General features: G+C 56.0%; 1 protein-coding gene across 2 annotated transcripts; it reads left to right on the forward strand.

The window, feature by feature from the left end:
- Positions 1-222: 222 nt before the first annotated feature.
- On the forward strand, positions 223-15,412 carry ALDH3B2 (aldehyde dehydrogenase 3 family member B2). Of its 2 annotated transcripts, none has more exons than XM_045372247.3 (10): positions 223-383; positions 9,932-10,094; positions 10,541-10,651; positions 10,863-10,983; positions 11,157-11,242; positions 11,367-11,448; positions 11,898-12,284; positions 12,984-13,150; positions 13,791-13,890; positions 14,154-15,412. In XM_045372247.3, exons 1-10 carry the CDS (start codon positions 325-327, stop codon positions 14,336-14,338), a joined length of 1,461 nt encoding a protein of 486 aa, XP_045228182.2. In that variant the 5' UTR covers positions 223-324; the 3' UTR covers positions 14,339-15,412. The 2 variants fall into 2 exon arrangements, with proteins under 2 accessions (XP_045228182.2, XP_065383971.1); XM_065527899.2 differs by lacking the exon at positions 223-383 and adding an exon at positions 9,599-9,734.

The raw sequence follows: 15,412 nt of genomic DNA on the forward strand, positions 1-15,412 counted from the left end.
AAGCTTCAGACAGCCTTGACTTGTCTAACCTGTTCCCAAGCTGGCTGTGTAGTGTGGTCCCTGGGGGCACGGCCCTGGAAGAACAGGGCAGACACAGAGCAGCTGTAGATCCTGGCAGTGAGAAAAAGGCAGTTCGTAATTAGGACGTGCAGCCCTGCCCCACGCCTATTGGGTAACCCTGAGCATCACCCCAGTGATCACCCCATTGCCAGGCGTGGGCACGGGAGTTGGTTTGGGAGCTGCCGGGCTCCCGGGAGGATCGCAGTCAGCACAGCAGGGCTGAGGCCTGGGGGTAGGAGCAGAGCCTGCGCATCTGAAGGCAGCATGTCCAAGAAAGGGGGTGGAGGTGCAGTGAAGAACCCGGGAGCAGAGCCCACGCTGGGGTATGTGGGGGCACATGCGTGAGGGTCGGGCAGAGGGAGCTCCAGGTAAAGGGCACTGGTGGGAACCAGGGGCATGGAGGGAAGGGGATGTGTACTCATGGCACGTGGATCAGGGGGCGAGCCCACCAAGGGGCCTGTGGCTGCAGGGGCCGTGGGCACAGGGCTTGCTCAGGAGAGGGAGGTGGGCACTGGTGTCTTCTGAGCCTCACCTTGCCCTGTGGCAGGCTCCTGGGAAGCACCCCCGGAAATGAAGCCTGTTCCCCAGGAGCCCCAGGGATGGGGACAGACCCCGTCCTCCCTTTGAGGAGCTCCCAGGTTAGGGGAGAAGGCAGCTTTGTGGACAGACAAGGACTCGGTGGGGGGCACCAGGGCTGTGATCAGGAGGTGCCGGAGAATCGGGGATTGGAAGCAGAGAGCTTCTTGGGAGTTGAAGCGAAAGTCGGATCTTTGGTTTCAGATTTTAAAAGCAACATGCATTGCTTGTTTCTGGTTCTAGAAATACTACATTCGCATTTAGAAAGTCTGGAAACTGCGGCCGGGTGCAGTGGCTCAAGTCTGTAATCCCAGCACTTTGGGAGGCCAAGATGGGTGGATCATGAGGTCAGGAGATCGAGACCATCCTGGCTAACACGGTGAAACCCCGTCTCTACTAAAAAATACAAAAAACTAGCTGGGCGAGGTGGCAGGCGCCTGTAGTCCCAGCTACTCAGGAGGCTGAGGCAGGAGAATGGTATAAACCCGGGAGGCAGAGCTTGCAGTGAGCTGAGATCTGGCCACTGCACTCCAGCCTGGGCGGCAGAGCAAGACTCCGTCTCAAAAAAAAAAAAAAAAAAGCCGGGCGCGGTGGCTCAAGCCTGTAATCCCAGCACTTTGGGAGGCTGAGACGGGCGGATCACGAGGTCAGGAGATCGAGACCATCCTGGCTAACACGGTGAAACCCCATCTCTACTAAAAAATACAAAAAACTAGCCGGGCGAGGTGGCGGGTGCCTGTGGTCCCAGCTACTCGGGAGGCTGAGGCAGGAGAATGGCGTAAACCCGGGAGGCAGAGCTTGCAGTGAGCTGAGATCCGGCCACTGCACTCCAGCCTGGGCGACAGAGCCAGACTCAGTCTCAAAAAAAAAAAAAAAAAAAAAAAGTCTGGAAACTGCAGGAAGATGTTGAGAAGACAGTGAAGGGCGCAAGGCACACATTGGCACGTGGTCACCGTGGTCACAGGGCTGGTGTGAGGAGAGGGGCTGAGGGGCCTCCCTCCTCACACTGAGGCTGTGAGGAGGGCAAATCAGGTCGTCTCTCAGAGCCTCGGTTTCCCCGTCCTTCCAACTGGGTAATAATAATAGCTGTGAGGCTTAAATGAGATGTGCATGCCAGCTGCCTGGCCTCAGATGCCAGCTCTGACTTCCTTCTGGGCCCTGCACCAGGCATGGCCACTGCCAAGGGATTGAGTCCCTCTCCATATGACAGGTCCCATCAGGCCTCCACCTGCCGCTGTGTCTTATTTCTCAGCATCTACCCCCACAGGGCTTTTGCACGTTTGTCCCTCTGTCCAGATCGCTGGCCCTCCAAGAGGCCCTCCCCTACGACTTCCCCATGGCAGTCAGAGCCAGGGGTTGGTCTCTGGCCGCCTCTGGAAGAAACCCAGGCCACACTGATCATGTTTCTAATGACATAATTGTTCCACGTGTGGACTGTGAGCTCCGCGAGGGCTGGCCAAGTCTGGAGTGGTCACCTATGTGACCCAGGTCCAGTCAGGAACTGCCTGGTGAGCAGCCGGGGGTCCCCAGTGTAAATGCAGAAAATCTGAGACAGGTCTCAATTAATTTAGAAAGTTTATTTTGCCTGTAATCCCAGCACTTTGGGAGGCCGAGGCGGGTGGATCACAAAGTCAGGAGATCAAGGCTATCCTGGCTAACACGGTGAAACCCCCTCTCTACTAAAAATACAAAAAATAAGCCAGGTGTGGTGGCGGGCGCCTGTAGTCCCAGCTATTCAGGAGGGTGAGGCAGGAGAATGGCGTGAACCCGGGAGGTGGAGTTTGCAGTGAGCCGAGATCGCGCCACTGCACTCCAACCTGTGTGACAGAGCGAGACTCTGTGTAAAAAAATAAAAATGAAAATAAATAAAATAAAAGAAAGTTCATTTTGTGGCCAGGTGTTGTGGCTCACGTCTGTAATCCCAGCACTTTAGGAGGCTGAGGCGGGTGGATCACTTGAGGACAGGAGTTGAGTTTGAAACCAGCCTGGCCAACATGGTGAAATCCTGTCGCTACTAAAAATTGACTGGGCATGGGGGTGCACGCTTGTAATCCCAGCTACTCTGGAGACTGAGGCAGGAGAATCACTTGAACACGGGAGGTAGAGGTTGTAGTGAGCCGAGATCACACCACTTGCACTCCAGCCTTGGTGACAGAACGAGACTCCATCTCAAAGGAAAAAAAAAAGTTTATTTTGCCAAAGTTGAGGACGTGCACCTGTGACACAGCCTGGGGATGTCCTGATGACATGTGCCCAAGGTGGTCGGGGCACAGCTTGGTTTTACACATTTTAGGGAGACAGGAGATGTAACAAGGCTGGGCGCAGTGGCTCACGCCTGTAATCCCAGCACTTTGGGAGGCTGAGGTGGGCGGATAACCTGAGATTGGGAGTTTGAGACCAGCCTGACCAACATGGTGAAACCCCGTCTCTACTAAAAATACAAAATTAGCAGGGCATGGTGGTGGTCGCCTGTAGTCCCAGCTACTCAGGAGGCTGAGGCAAGATAATCGCTTGAACCTGGGAGTCGGAGGTTGCAGTGAGCCGAGATTGTGCCACTGCATTCCAGCCTGGGCGACAAGAGCAAAACTCTGTCTCAAAAAATATATATATATATACACACACACACAAAATACATATATATACATTACATATACACATTTTATATATGTGTGTGTATATATATGAAGTACATTGGTTCCATACAGAAAGGTAGGGACATCTTGAAGCAGGGGGTGGGGCTGGGGGTTGGGGGAGCTTCCAGGTCCTAGGTAGGTGAGAGACCGCATTCTTTTGAGTTTCTGATGAGCCTTTGCAAAGGAGGCAATCAGAATATGCATCTATCTCGGTGAGCAGTGGGGGGTGGCTGTGAATAAAATGAGAGGCAGGGCCGGGCCGGTAGTTCACGCCTGTAATCCCAGCACTTTGGGAGACTGAGGCCGGCAGATCGCCTGAGGTCAGGAGTTCGAGACCAGCCTCAACTTGGAGAAACCCCATCTCTACTAAAAGTACAAAATTAGCTGGGCGTGGTGGTGCGTGCCTGTAATCCCAGCTACTCCGGAGGCTGAGGCAGGAGAATCGCTCGAACCTGGGAGGTAGAGGTTGTGGTGAGCCGAGATCGCATCATTGTACTCCAGCCTGGGCAACAAGAGCGAAACTCCATCTCAGAAAAAATAAAAATAAAAAAATAAATAAATAAAGGGGAGGCAGGTTGACCCTGATCAGTTTCCAGCTTGAATCTTCCTTTTAGCTTAATGATTTTGGGGGTCCAAGATATTTCCCTTTCCCACCAGTCAGCCCCGCCCAGCAAGCGCCAGGACCCCTGCCCTGCAGCAGGTGGGCAGGACAAGAAAGCACCTTGGATGAGAGGCAGGGCCTGGGTCCGGCACCAGCCCCTGTCTGTTTCCTCATCCGTCAGGCAGATGCTGCTGGCTCCGTGATTATTTCACTGAGCACCAGATGTGCACACGTGAGGACAGGTGATGACAGCTCAGAAAGGGCAGGGGTTCCTCTGCCCCACCTGCCTCACCTGGGGAAGTTGTGACCACACTGAGGCCAGGTTCCTGGGATGAACAGCGGGACATCTGTGTGCCATAGCTCATCCCAGACTCCTCCAATCTGGGCCTTGATTCAGGGCGGAGGCGATCATCCCTCCAAAGGCATCAGGGAGCATTGTAAGAGGTTAGAGCTGAGCTGATGTAACCAGGAGCTGCTTGAGCGCCGGGTGGAGGCTGCTGATGCTTGAATTCCAGGCACAGCTTTGGGGCAGGGCCCTGGAACCCGAAGACCTGGAAGCGCTGCAGGCCAAAACTCTCTGCTACTAGAGAAGGGCCCAGGATCCACCCAGGTTGTAGCCCAAGACAGGGCTTGAGCAAAGACAGTAGATGAATATTTGCGGAGCCCTGGGTGCTGCGTCCTCCTCCAGGCCCTCATGCGGGGGGGCCGGACACTGAGTGTGGGGGTCCTGTGCCAGGAATGGTGGCGACGCTGCCCAGGGGAGGGAGGCTGCATCTGCAGGTGTGGCTGGGAAGGTGCCCAGCATGGCTTCCTGTCTCCCCACATTCTTCAGCTGGGACCTGAGCCAGGCAGGGGCTGCTCTCCTCATCTTGTCATTCATAAGGACAGGGACTTCTGCCATTGGTTCAGCTGGCTCTGTCCACGGGGGAGCACTGTCCCTGCATCACATATGACAAGAGTGCTTGGTGCGGTGCAAGTGCAGATGGTGCCACTGGCCTCCAGGACACTCACTGGGGATGCCAAGGCCCTGCTAACCACTCACCTCCACTGCCCTCAGCAATGCGGGTCTGAGGCAGCAACCCTGGGCATGGCCCTGTGACCTGCAGCTGAGGGATGAGATAACTGAAGTCCACACGTAGACAGACATACAACACACGTGGACACAAACACCCATACACACACAGACACCCATACACACACAGACACACATACACGCACAGACACACATACACGCACAGACACACATGGGCACAGACACCCATAAACAGACACAGATGCACACAGACACCCATACACACGTATACACCCATAGACACACACAACACACATGGACACAGACACCCATACACACACAGACACACACAGACACCCATACACACACAGAAACACATGGACACAGCAACCATGCACACACAGACACCCATACACAGACACACAGATACACTTACACACACGACACACATGGAGAGAGACACCCATACAGACCCCCGTACACAGACACACACAGAAACACAGACACCCATACACACACAGACACACAGACACACACAGACACACATACACACACAGACATCAATACACACACAGACACCCATACACACACACAGACACACAGACACACACAGACACACATACACACACAGACATCAATACACACACAGACACCCATACACACACAGACACACAGACACACACAGACACACATACACACACAGACATCAATACACACACAGACACCCATACACACACAGACACACAGACACACACAGACATCAATACACACACAGACACCCATACACACACAGACATCAATACACACACAGACACCCATACACACACAGACACACAGACACACACAGACATCAATACACACACAGACACCCATACACACACAGACATCAATACACACACAGACACCCATACACACACACAGACCTACCGACACCCATACACACACAGATACACACACACACCCATACACACACAGACACCCATACACACACACAGACCTACCGACACCCATACACACACAGATACACACACACACCCATACACACAGACACACATGCACACAGACACCCACACACACACAGACACCCACACAGGCATACATGGACACAGCACCCATGCACACACAGACACTCATACACCCAAGGACACACAGACACACAGACACACACATGACACACATGGAGAGAGACACCCATACACACACCCATAGACACACAGACACACACAGAAACACAGACACCCATACACACACAGACACACACACTCACCCATACACACACAGACACATATGGACACAGACACACAAACACAGACACACACCCATAGACACAGACACACAGACACCCATACACACACAGATACACACAGACACACAGCCATACACAGACACACGCAGACATACAGACAACCATACACACACATGACACACATAGACACAGACACCCATACACACAGACACACAAAGACACAGACATACAGACACCCAAACACACACAAAGGCACCTGTACACACACAAACACAGATACTCATACACACAAAGACACACACAGATGCACAGACGTCCATACACACACACACAGACACCCATACACAGACACAGACACCCATTCACAGAAAGACATACAGACACCCATAAACACACAGAAACACAGGCACTCATAAACATACACACAACATCCATACACACAAAGACACACACACCCCCATACACACACAACCATACACACACAGACACAGACACACACACACCCATACACACACAGACACACACAGACACACAGACACCCATATACACACAACACACACAGACACCCATACACACACAGACACACACAGACACACAGACACCCATATACACACAACACACACAGACACCCATACACACACATACAGATACCCATACACACACAGACACACACCCATACACAGAAACACAGACACCCAGACACCCAGACACACACAGACATAGAGACACACACAGACACCCATACACACACAACACACAGACACAGAGACACCCATACACACACAGACATACAGATACCCATACACACACAGACACACAGACACCCATACACACATAGAAACACAGACACCCAGACACCCAGACACACACAGACACAGAGACACACACAGACACCTATACACGCACAGACACACAGAGACACACAGACACACGCAGTTACCCATACACACACAGACACACACAGACACACAGACACCCATACACACACAACACACAGACACCCATACACACACAACACACAGACACACAGACACCCTTACACAGACACACACAGACACACAGACACCCATACACACAAAGACACACACAGACAGACACGCATACACACACAGACACACATGCACACAGACATCTGTACACACACAGGCACAGACACTCATACACACAAAAAGACACACAGACACAGACATCCATACACACACAGACATCCATACACGCAGAAACACAGGCACCCATACACAGAAAGACACACAGACACCCATACACACACAGAAACACAGACACTCATACACACACACAACACCGATACACACAAAGAAACACACCCAGAGACATCTATACACACACATAGACACCCATACACACAGACACGCATACATACACACGCAGACACCCATACACACAGATACACATACATACACACGCAGACACCCATACACACAGATACACATACATACACACGCAGACACCCATACACACAGATACACATACATACACACGCAGACACCCATACACACAGATACACATACATACACACGCAGACACCCATACACACAGATACACAGAAACACACAGACACCCATACACACAGAGAGACACACCCATACACACCCAGATACTCACAGACACCCAGCCACCCATACACACACGGAAACACAGACACACAGACACATAGATACCCACACACACACACCCATACACACACCCATACCCACACACCCATACACACACCCATACCCACACACCCGTACACACACAGACACACAGACACCCATATACACACAGACACACACATACACACACACCCCCATACCCACACAGACACTCATACACACGACACCCTTACACACAAAGACATAGACATACAGACACCCATACACACACACAGACACCTGTACACACACAGACACAGACATCTATACACACAAAGACACACAGACACCCATACACACTAGACACACAGAAACTCACACACATATGCACCATCCCCATACACACAAAGACACACTCAGACACCCATACACACATACACACCCATACACACAGACACAGACACTTGTAAACACACAGACTCACAGACACCCATACACACACACAAACACCAATACATACACACTCATACACACACAGACACCCGTACACACACAGACACACAGACACCCATACACACACAGACACACGGACACACACACACAAACACAAAGACACAGACACCCATACACACACAGACACACAGACTCAGACATCCATACACACACAGACACCCATACACACAGACTCACAGACACCCATAAACACAGATGCACACAGACACGCAAACACCAATACACACACACACACAGACACCCATACACACACAGATACCCATACACACACAGATACCCGTACACACACAGACACACAGACACCCATACACACACAGACTCACACACACGGACACACACAAACACAAACACAAAGACACAGACACCCATACACATACAGACACACAGACTCACAAACACAGACATCCATACACACACAGACCCCCATACACACACAGACACACAGACACCCATACACATACACACAGACGCACACAGACCGACAGACACCCATACACACGCAGACACCCAGACACACACTGACAGACACCCACACACGCACAGATACATACAGCACACAGACACCCATACACACAGACACACAGACATACAGACACCCATACACACACAGACACACAGCACCCATACACACAGAGACACAGATACCCATGCACACACCCATGCACACAGACTCCCATACACACACAGACACACAGCACCCATACATACACAGACACACGCGGACACCCATACCCACAAAAGGGCACAAAGACAGCCATACACAGAGAGACCCACACAAAGACACAGAGACACAAAGACACAGACAGACCCACGGATACACAAAGACACAGGATTTGCGCGCCATTCTTCAGCCCCTGGGCTGGAATGCTCAGAATCCCCTTGCTAGGACCTGGCAATCCTCCTGAGTGTCCCCCTAGACCCCTTCCCCCACCCCCATGGTCCTGATCCTTCCTCCTCTCCAGAACCCACTGGGGTTCCCTTGGACCCTCAGGCTAAAGCCCAGAGGGGTTCATGCCCTGGGGCAGTCTCAGCTCTGCCAACCTACCTCCACCTGCCACCTGTGCCCACGGATACCAACCCCGGAGCTCTCTCCTCCGCTTCTACTTCCTTCTACGACCCGCCGAGTGCCACCCCCGCCCAGAGCGGGTGCCAAACCCTCGTCAGCGCTAGGGCACGTCTATGGCTTCAGTTTCCTCGTCTGCGACCTCTGTGAGCTCTGGAGCAAAGAACCCTCCGAGTCCCTCGTTTAGACCCAGAAGGGAGGGAGGCCCAGGGGAGAGCTCCGTTCCGCCTGAGTGGTCTGGGCGGAGCGGTGGCCAGGTGCCAACGTGGGTGGGTGTGTGTCTGTGCAAGGAGGGGAAGTGCAGTGAAGAGCTGGGATGGTGGTCACCCGAGGTGTGGGGTGTGCTGGGCTTCCAGAGCGCCCAGGAGGGGGATTCTCTCCCAGGAGTGGGGGAGGTCAAGCCCAGGGCCCTCCCTCATGGACACGCCTGGGAGGCAGGTGAGTTGGGGGGGGTGGCGCAGGCAGCCCCAGCCCCGTGGGGTCATTCGAGTGGGTCTGTGTGTGTACGAGGTGGGGTGTCTGTGAGCCTCCATGGGTGCAGGTGGGGCAAGGGTGTGCAGACTCTGGGGTGGCTGGAGGGTGCCTGTGAAGGAGGGGCAGCCCAGCCATCCAGTTCACTCTGCCCTGTCTGACAGGATGGACCCCTTCGAGGACACGCTGTGGCGGCTGCGGGAGGCCTTCAAGTCGGGGCGCACGCGGCCGGCCGAGTTCCGGGCTGCGCAGCTCCAAGGCCTGGGCCGCTTTCTTCAAGAAAACAAGCAGCTTCTGCAAGATGCACTGGCCCAGGACCTGCATAAGGTGGGCCGTGGAGGGTGCGCCCAGGCAGGGGCTGGAGCGGCATCCCTGTCCTCTTTTAGAAGGGTCCATGCCCCCTAGTGACTGGCTGTGTCCCTAGTTTTATCCCTGTTTAACAGACCCCTTCCCTGGCATGTGGAGTGTGGCAGGCACCTGACCTTCACTCCTGAACACTCACAGCCACCCTGTGATGCAGGCTTGATGGCTGTCCCCATGTTGCAAATGAGGAAACTGAGGCACTCGGGGGTTAACATCGCTTGCCCAAGACCACACAGCCACGAAGTCACAGATCAGAATCACAGCCATGCGCAGTTCCCAGGGGACTGCAGTGCCTCCCATAGGAGCTGTCTTTATGTGTCCGGTGCTGGTGGTGCCTGCATGCGCCCTCCTCAAATTCTAGACCCCTCCTGGCCCGGGTCTGGGCCTGACCTCTCTCACCTCCACCACAGTTAGGCTTCGAGGCAGACGTATCTGAGATCATCACCAGCCAGAATGAGGTCGACTATGCCCTCAAGAACCTGCAGGCCTGGATGAAGGACGAACCGGGCTCCACGAACCTGGTGAGCCCTGCTGGCAGGCGGCGGGAGGGAAGGGCAGGGCACCGGGCAGCTCTGGTCCAGGCCCCCTTCTGCCACCGAGGCCCTGGGCAAGTCACTGATTTTCTCGTCTTTCCTGGGATTTCATCGCACGGGGAGGTGAGGCCCCAAGTGCGCAGTGGATGGGCTTTGGGGTAGCCCTTGACAGGGCCTCACCGTCTGCCCTGTGCCTCAGTTCATGAAGCTGGACTCGGTCTTCATCCGGAAGGAACCCTTTGGCCTGGTCCTCATCATCGCACCCTGGAACTACCCCGTGAACCTGACCCTGGTGCCCCTGGTGGGCGCCCTCGCTGCAGGTGAGGAGGGAGTTCCGAACCCCATGCTCTTCCCGCCCAGTAGCCCCTCCCAAAAAGGCTCCTGGAATCCTGCCTATGAGGCACCCTCAGCCTCACATGCCCTCTGAACCCAGCCCCTGGTTGGGCATGGGGACCCTGGGCTCCCCCAGTGACATCCCCATCTGCCCCTGCAGGGAATTGCGTGGTGCTGAAGCCATCAGAAATCAGCCAGGGCACAGAGAAGGTCCTGGCGGAGGTGCTGCCCCAGTACCTGGACCAGGTGAGGGTGGCCCTGCCCCGGCAGTGCCCGGCATCCCTATACCTCACCCCTGCAGGCTGAGGAGGCCCAGCTGGCCCCTAAGCCCGCCCCCGAGCTACCCTGAGCCGCCCATCCTGCCTTGCAGAGCTGCTTTGCCGTGGTGCTGGGCGGGCCCCAGGAGACAGGGCAGCTGCTGGAGCACAAGTTTGACTACATCTTCTTCACGGGTGAGGGGCCAGGCCAGGTTCCCAGAGTAGGCGGAGGGGATCAGCAGGGCAGAGGGTGGGAGGGCTGTGGAGGGAGGAGGCTGGGGCCAGCAGTGGCGACACATGGGAGCTGGAGCTGGCACAGAGGCCGTCTGCTTGCACAGGCCAGGCCCTGGGCACATTGGAGCAATTGGATCCTGGGGTGGCCGGGCTGGAGGCAGGTCCCAGTGTGTGAGCCACAGCAGCCAGGAGAGCGGTGAGGCGGGTCAGGACTTTCTATGAAGAAAGCGGGCAAGAGTCAGGTGCCTGGAGCGTGTGGTCAAGGCCAGTTGAGGATGGGGTCTCCTCACCGCTTGCCTAGGGAGCCCGCTGACTCCAACACCTCTCCAGGGAGGAGCGGGGCCCAGGGCTGGGCCATCCCGCCTGGCCCAGGTCACTGAACGGCCACTCTGGTTTCCTTCCATACCCAGGGAGCCCTCGTGTGGGCAAGATTGTCATGACTGCTGCCGCCAAGCACCTGACACCTGTCACCCTGGAGCTGGGGGGCAAGAACCCCTGCTACGTGGACGACAACTGCGACCCCCAGACCGTGGCCAACCGCGTGGCCTGGTTCCGCTACTTCAACGCCGGCCAGACCTGCGTGGCCCCCGACTACGTCCTGTGCAGCCCCGAGATGCAGGAGAGGCTGCTGCCCGCCCTGCAGAGCACCATCACCCGTTTCTATGGCGACGACCCCCAGAGCTCCCCAAACCTGGGCCGCATCATCAACCAGAAACAGTTCCAGCGGCTGCGGGCACTGCTGGGCTGCGGCCACGTGGCCATTGGGGGCCAGAGTGACGAGAGCGATCGCTACATCGGTGAGTCCTGCTGCCCCTACCACAGCCCACCTGGGCCAAGACCCCTCCTCACGGGAGGGCCCACGGCTGGGCCACGAGTCTGGACCCGCACCTGAAAGCCGGCCCCACTGTCAGAGCCCGGCCTTGAGCCACGGCTCCAGTGCCGTGACTCCGTCTCTGTGCTTCCGAGCCTGTGGCCCCACAAGGCCAAACTCTGGTCCCTCAGCCCTGGATTCGCTGAGTTTGGATCCCAGGGCTCCAGGGCCCAGCGTGCTAAGATGAACTCCCATCCCACCACCGGCTGTCCTGAAAGGCCACAACCTCAGATTCTCCGAGCCCACGATCCCCAGGTTCTAAACTCTGATGGGACGTACGGCTCAGCAGCTCACGGGACACTGTGGCTCCAACATTCTGGGGTGCTGTTGCCTCATGAACCCCAGGGTTCTAAGAATCCCATCACCCCTGACTGTGAGACCAAGTTCAGGGGATTCTCTGGGCCCCACAGGCCCTGAGCAGGCTGGGGAAGACCTAGGGTCCCTTCTTGGGGGCTGTGGGGAGATTTTCTTCCCTAAACACTCCGAAGCCTGAAGCCGTGGGAAGTCAGACCTTAGGATCCTGGCCTGGAGCCCTGGCCCGTGGCCCTGTCCCCATCTCTACCCCCACCCCTGGGTGCTGTCCTGACTGTGGCTCTGGGGCTGAGCGGTCTCTGGTGCCCGGCAGCCCCCACAGTGCTGGTGGACGTGCAGGAGACGGAGCCGGTGATGCAGGAGGAGATCTTCGGGCCCATCCTGCCCATCGTGAATGTGCGGAGCGTGGACGAGGCCATCGAGTTCATCAACAGGCAGGAGAAGCCCCTGGCCCTGTACGCCTTCTCCAACAGCAGCCAGGTGGGTGTACAACCAGGTTGGGGGCAATGAGGGGCTGAAAGGGGCACAGACTGGCCCCTTTCCTTTCACAGCCCTTCCTAGGAGGGCTTTGGAGCAGCAGATGCCTCAAGGGTGACTATATCTAGGCCAGCTGGTACCACCGCATCCGGCGCAAGGATGCCTGGCAGAGAGGACAGGGCCCAAACCCACCAGGCATGTAGCGGGCCCGTCCTCTGTCCTGGCCGGAGCAGCCTGCACCTGGACTGTGCAAAGGTTCTGCGTGGGCAAGCAGAGGCCTCGGATGGAGGTCAGGGACAGAGCAGAGCGGGGGCCTGATAGAGCCCAGCGGGTCGTGGTGGGGCCTGCAGCCCACACTGCAGTATCCTAACCTCACCGTTAGACTCAAGGCTGCCGGCCCCACGGTCCTGCAGGGCTTCCTGGTCTTTGCGCCATGTTGGTATTCACCCCACAGCACCCCAACCATCACTGACAGGTGCTGTCCCCAGAAGACGCTTAGAGGGGAGATTATTGCCTGTTAGAGGGTGGAGGGGCAGGTGGAGGGGCATGTGAGGATGAGGCTCACCTCCACTGTGGAATGTGCGGGGCTCAAGCCCTCTTCCCATGACTGGAGCCCACCACCCACCTTCCCACTCCCCGGCAGGTTGTGAACCAGATGCTGGAGCGGACCAGTAGTGGCAGCTTTGCAGGCAACGACGGCTTCCTCTATGTGTCTCTGCTGTCTGTGCCGCTGGGGGGAGTTGGTAGGTACCTGCCCATTTCCACCCCCAGGAAAGCTTGGCTTTGGTACCCCAGACCGAGGAAGTCCCTTCGCTCACTGTTCAACCTTGATCCGGGCCCTGGGCCTCTCAAGGCCTCAGTTTTCCTATCTGTACAATGGCTCTGTGAGTGGCCTGGCTTTCTCTGAGCTCTCTGCCAGCTGTGTGCCCCTGGCCAGGGCAGTGGCCTGCTGCTAGGGCTGCATGGGCAGCCTGGCCTCAGGTCCTTGCTCTCTGTGCTCACCTAGGCCACAGTGGGATGGGCCGGTACCACGGCAAGTTCACCTTCGACACCTTCTCCCACCACCGCACCTGCCTGCTCGCCCCCTCCGGCCTGGAGAAGTTAAAGGAGATCCGCTACCCGCCCTACACCGACTGGAACCAGCAGCTGTTACGCTGGGGCATGGGCTCCAACAGCTGCACCCTCCTGTGAGCGTCCCACCCGCCTCCAACGGGTCACGCAGAGCAACCTGAGTCTAGCCATGACAGGCTTGTGCTCCCAACTCACATTGTTCCTCCAGACCGCAGGCTCCCCCAGCCTCAGGTTGCTGGAGCTATCACGTGACTGCATCCTGGCTGCCAGGGTTGCAAAGCAAGGTCTTGCTTCTATCTGAGGGATGCTGTTCGAGAGAGGCCAAGAGACTACAGAACATGCCAAGTAACCTCACTCATCCCACCCTCCCCAATTCTAGCCCTTTGCTCTCTCGGTCAAGGTTGGCCAGGCCCAGTCCCAGGGGCAGCGTGACCCTGGAAAATACGGTGCCCTGCCTTCTTAGGGGCAGCAGCACTAAACGGTTGAGAGCGTGGATCTCTCCAGGCCTTTGCTCTCTCCTCTAGGCACACACGCACTTCCGCCTCTGCCCTGTCCCAATTGTACCAGCACTGCCTCCCCCAGGGATCCTCTCACATCCCACACTGGTCTCTGCACCACCCCTCTGGTTCACACAGCACCCTGCACTCACCCACAGCAGCTCCATCCACAGAGAAAGCCGGGGTTTGCATCCTTCCACTGCAGAGTGTTACTGGGACGTGTGGGCAAGTCCCTTGACTTCTCTGAGCCTCAGTTTCCTTATGTGAAAGTTGCTGGAACCAAAATGGAGTCACTTAAGTCAAACTCTAATACAATGGAGTCAGGGGGGCCACAAAGAAGCCCTCACACACACATGCCCGAACGGGATTTATCACAAGACACTCCTGCGTGTAGACCAGACACGGGGCATCTCGAAAGCACGTCCTCAAGACTGTAGTATTCCAAATGAGCTGCAGACGCTTACCTACCATGTAGGTAAGCCGTCTCCACCAGAAAACCATCGCCAACTCTGCAATCAGCTTGTGACCTACAAACCTTTTAAACAAACCTTGTTTAAAAGCAGCTTACATGGACTTCTGTCCTTTAAAAGCTTCCCCTTGGCTGTGGCCCTCTGCGTATGCCTGGGATCCTTCCTAGCACTCATAGCCCAGATAGTCATCCTCTGCTCTTCCCAAATAAATTCACCTGTTCTGGAGA

The sequence above is a fragment of the Macaca fascicularis genome, chromosome 14, assembly GCF_037993035.2.
Source record: "Macaca fascicularis isolate 582-1 chromosome 14, T2T-MFA8v1.1".
NCBI classification, from domain to species: Eukaryota; Metazoa; Chordata; class Mammalia; order Primates; family Cercopithecidae; genus Macaca; species Macaca fascicularis.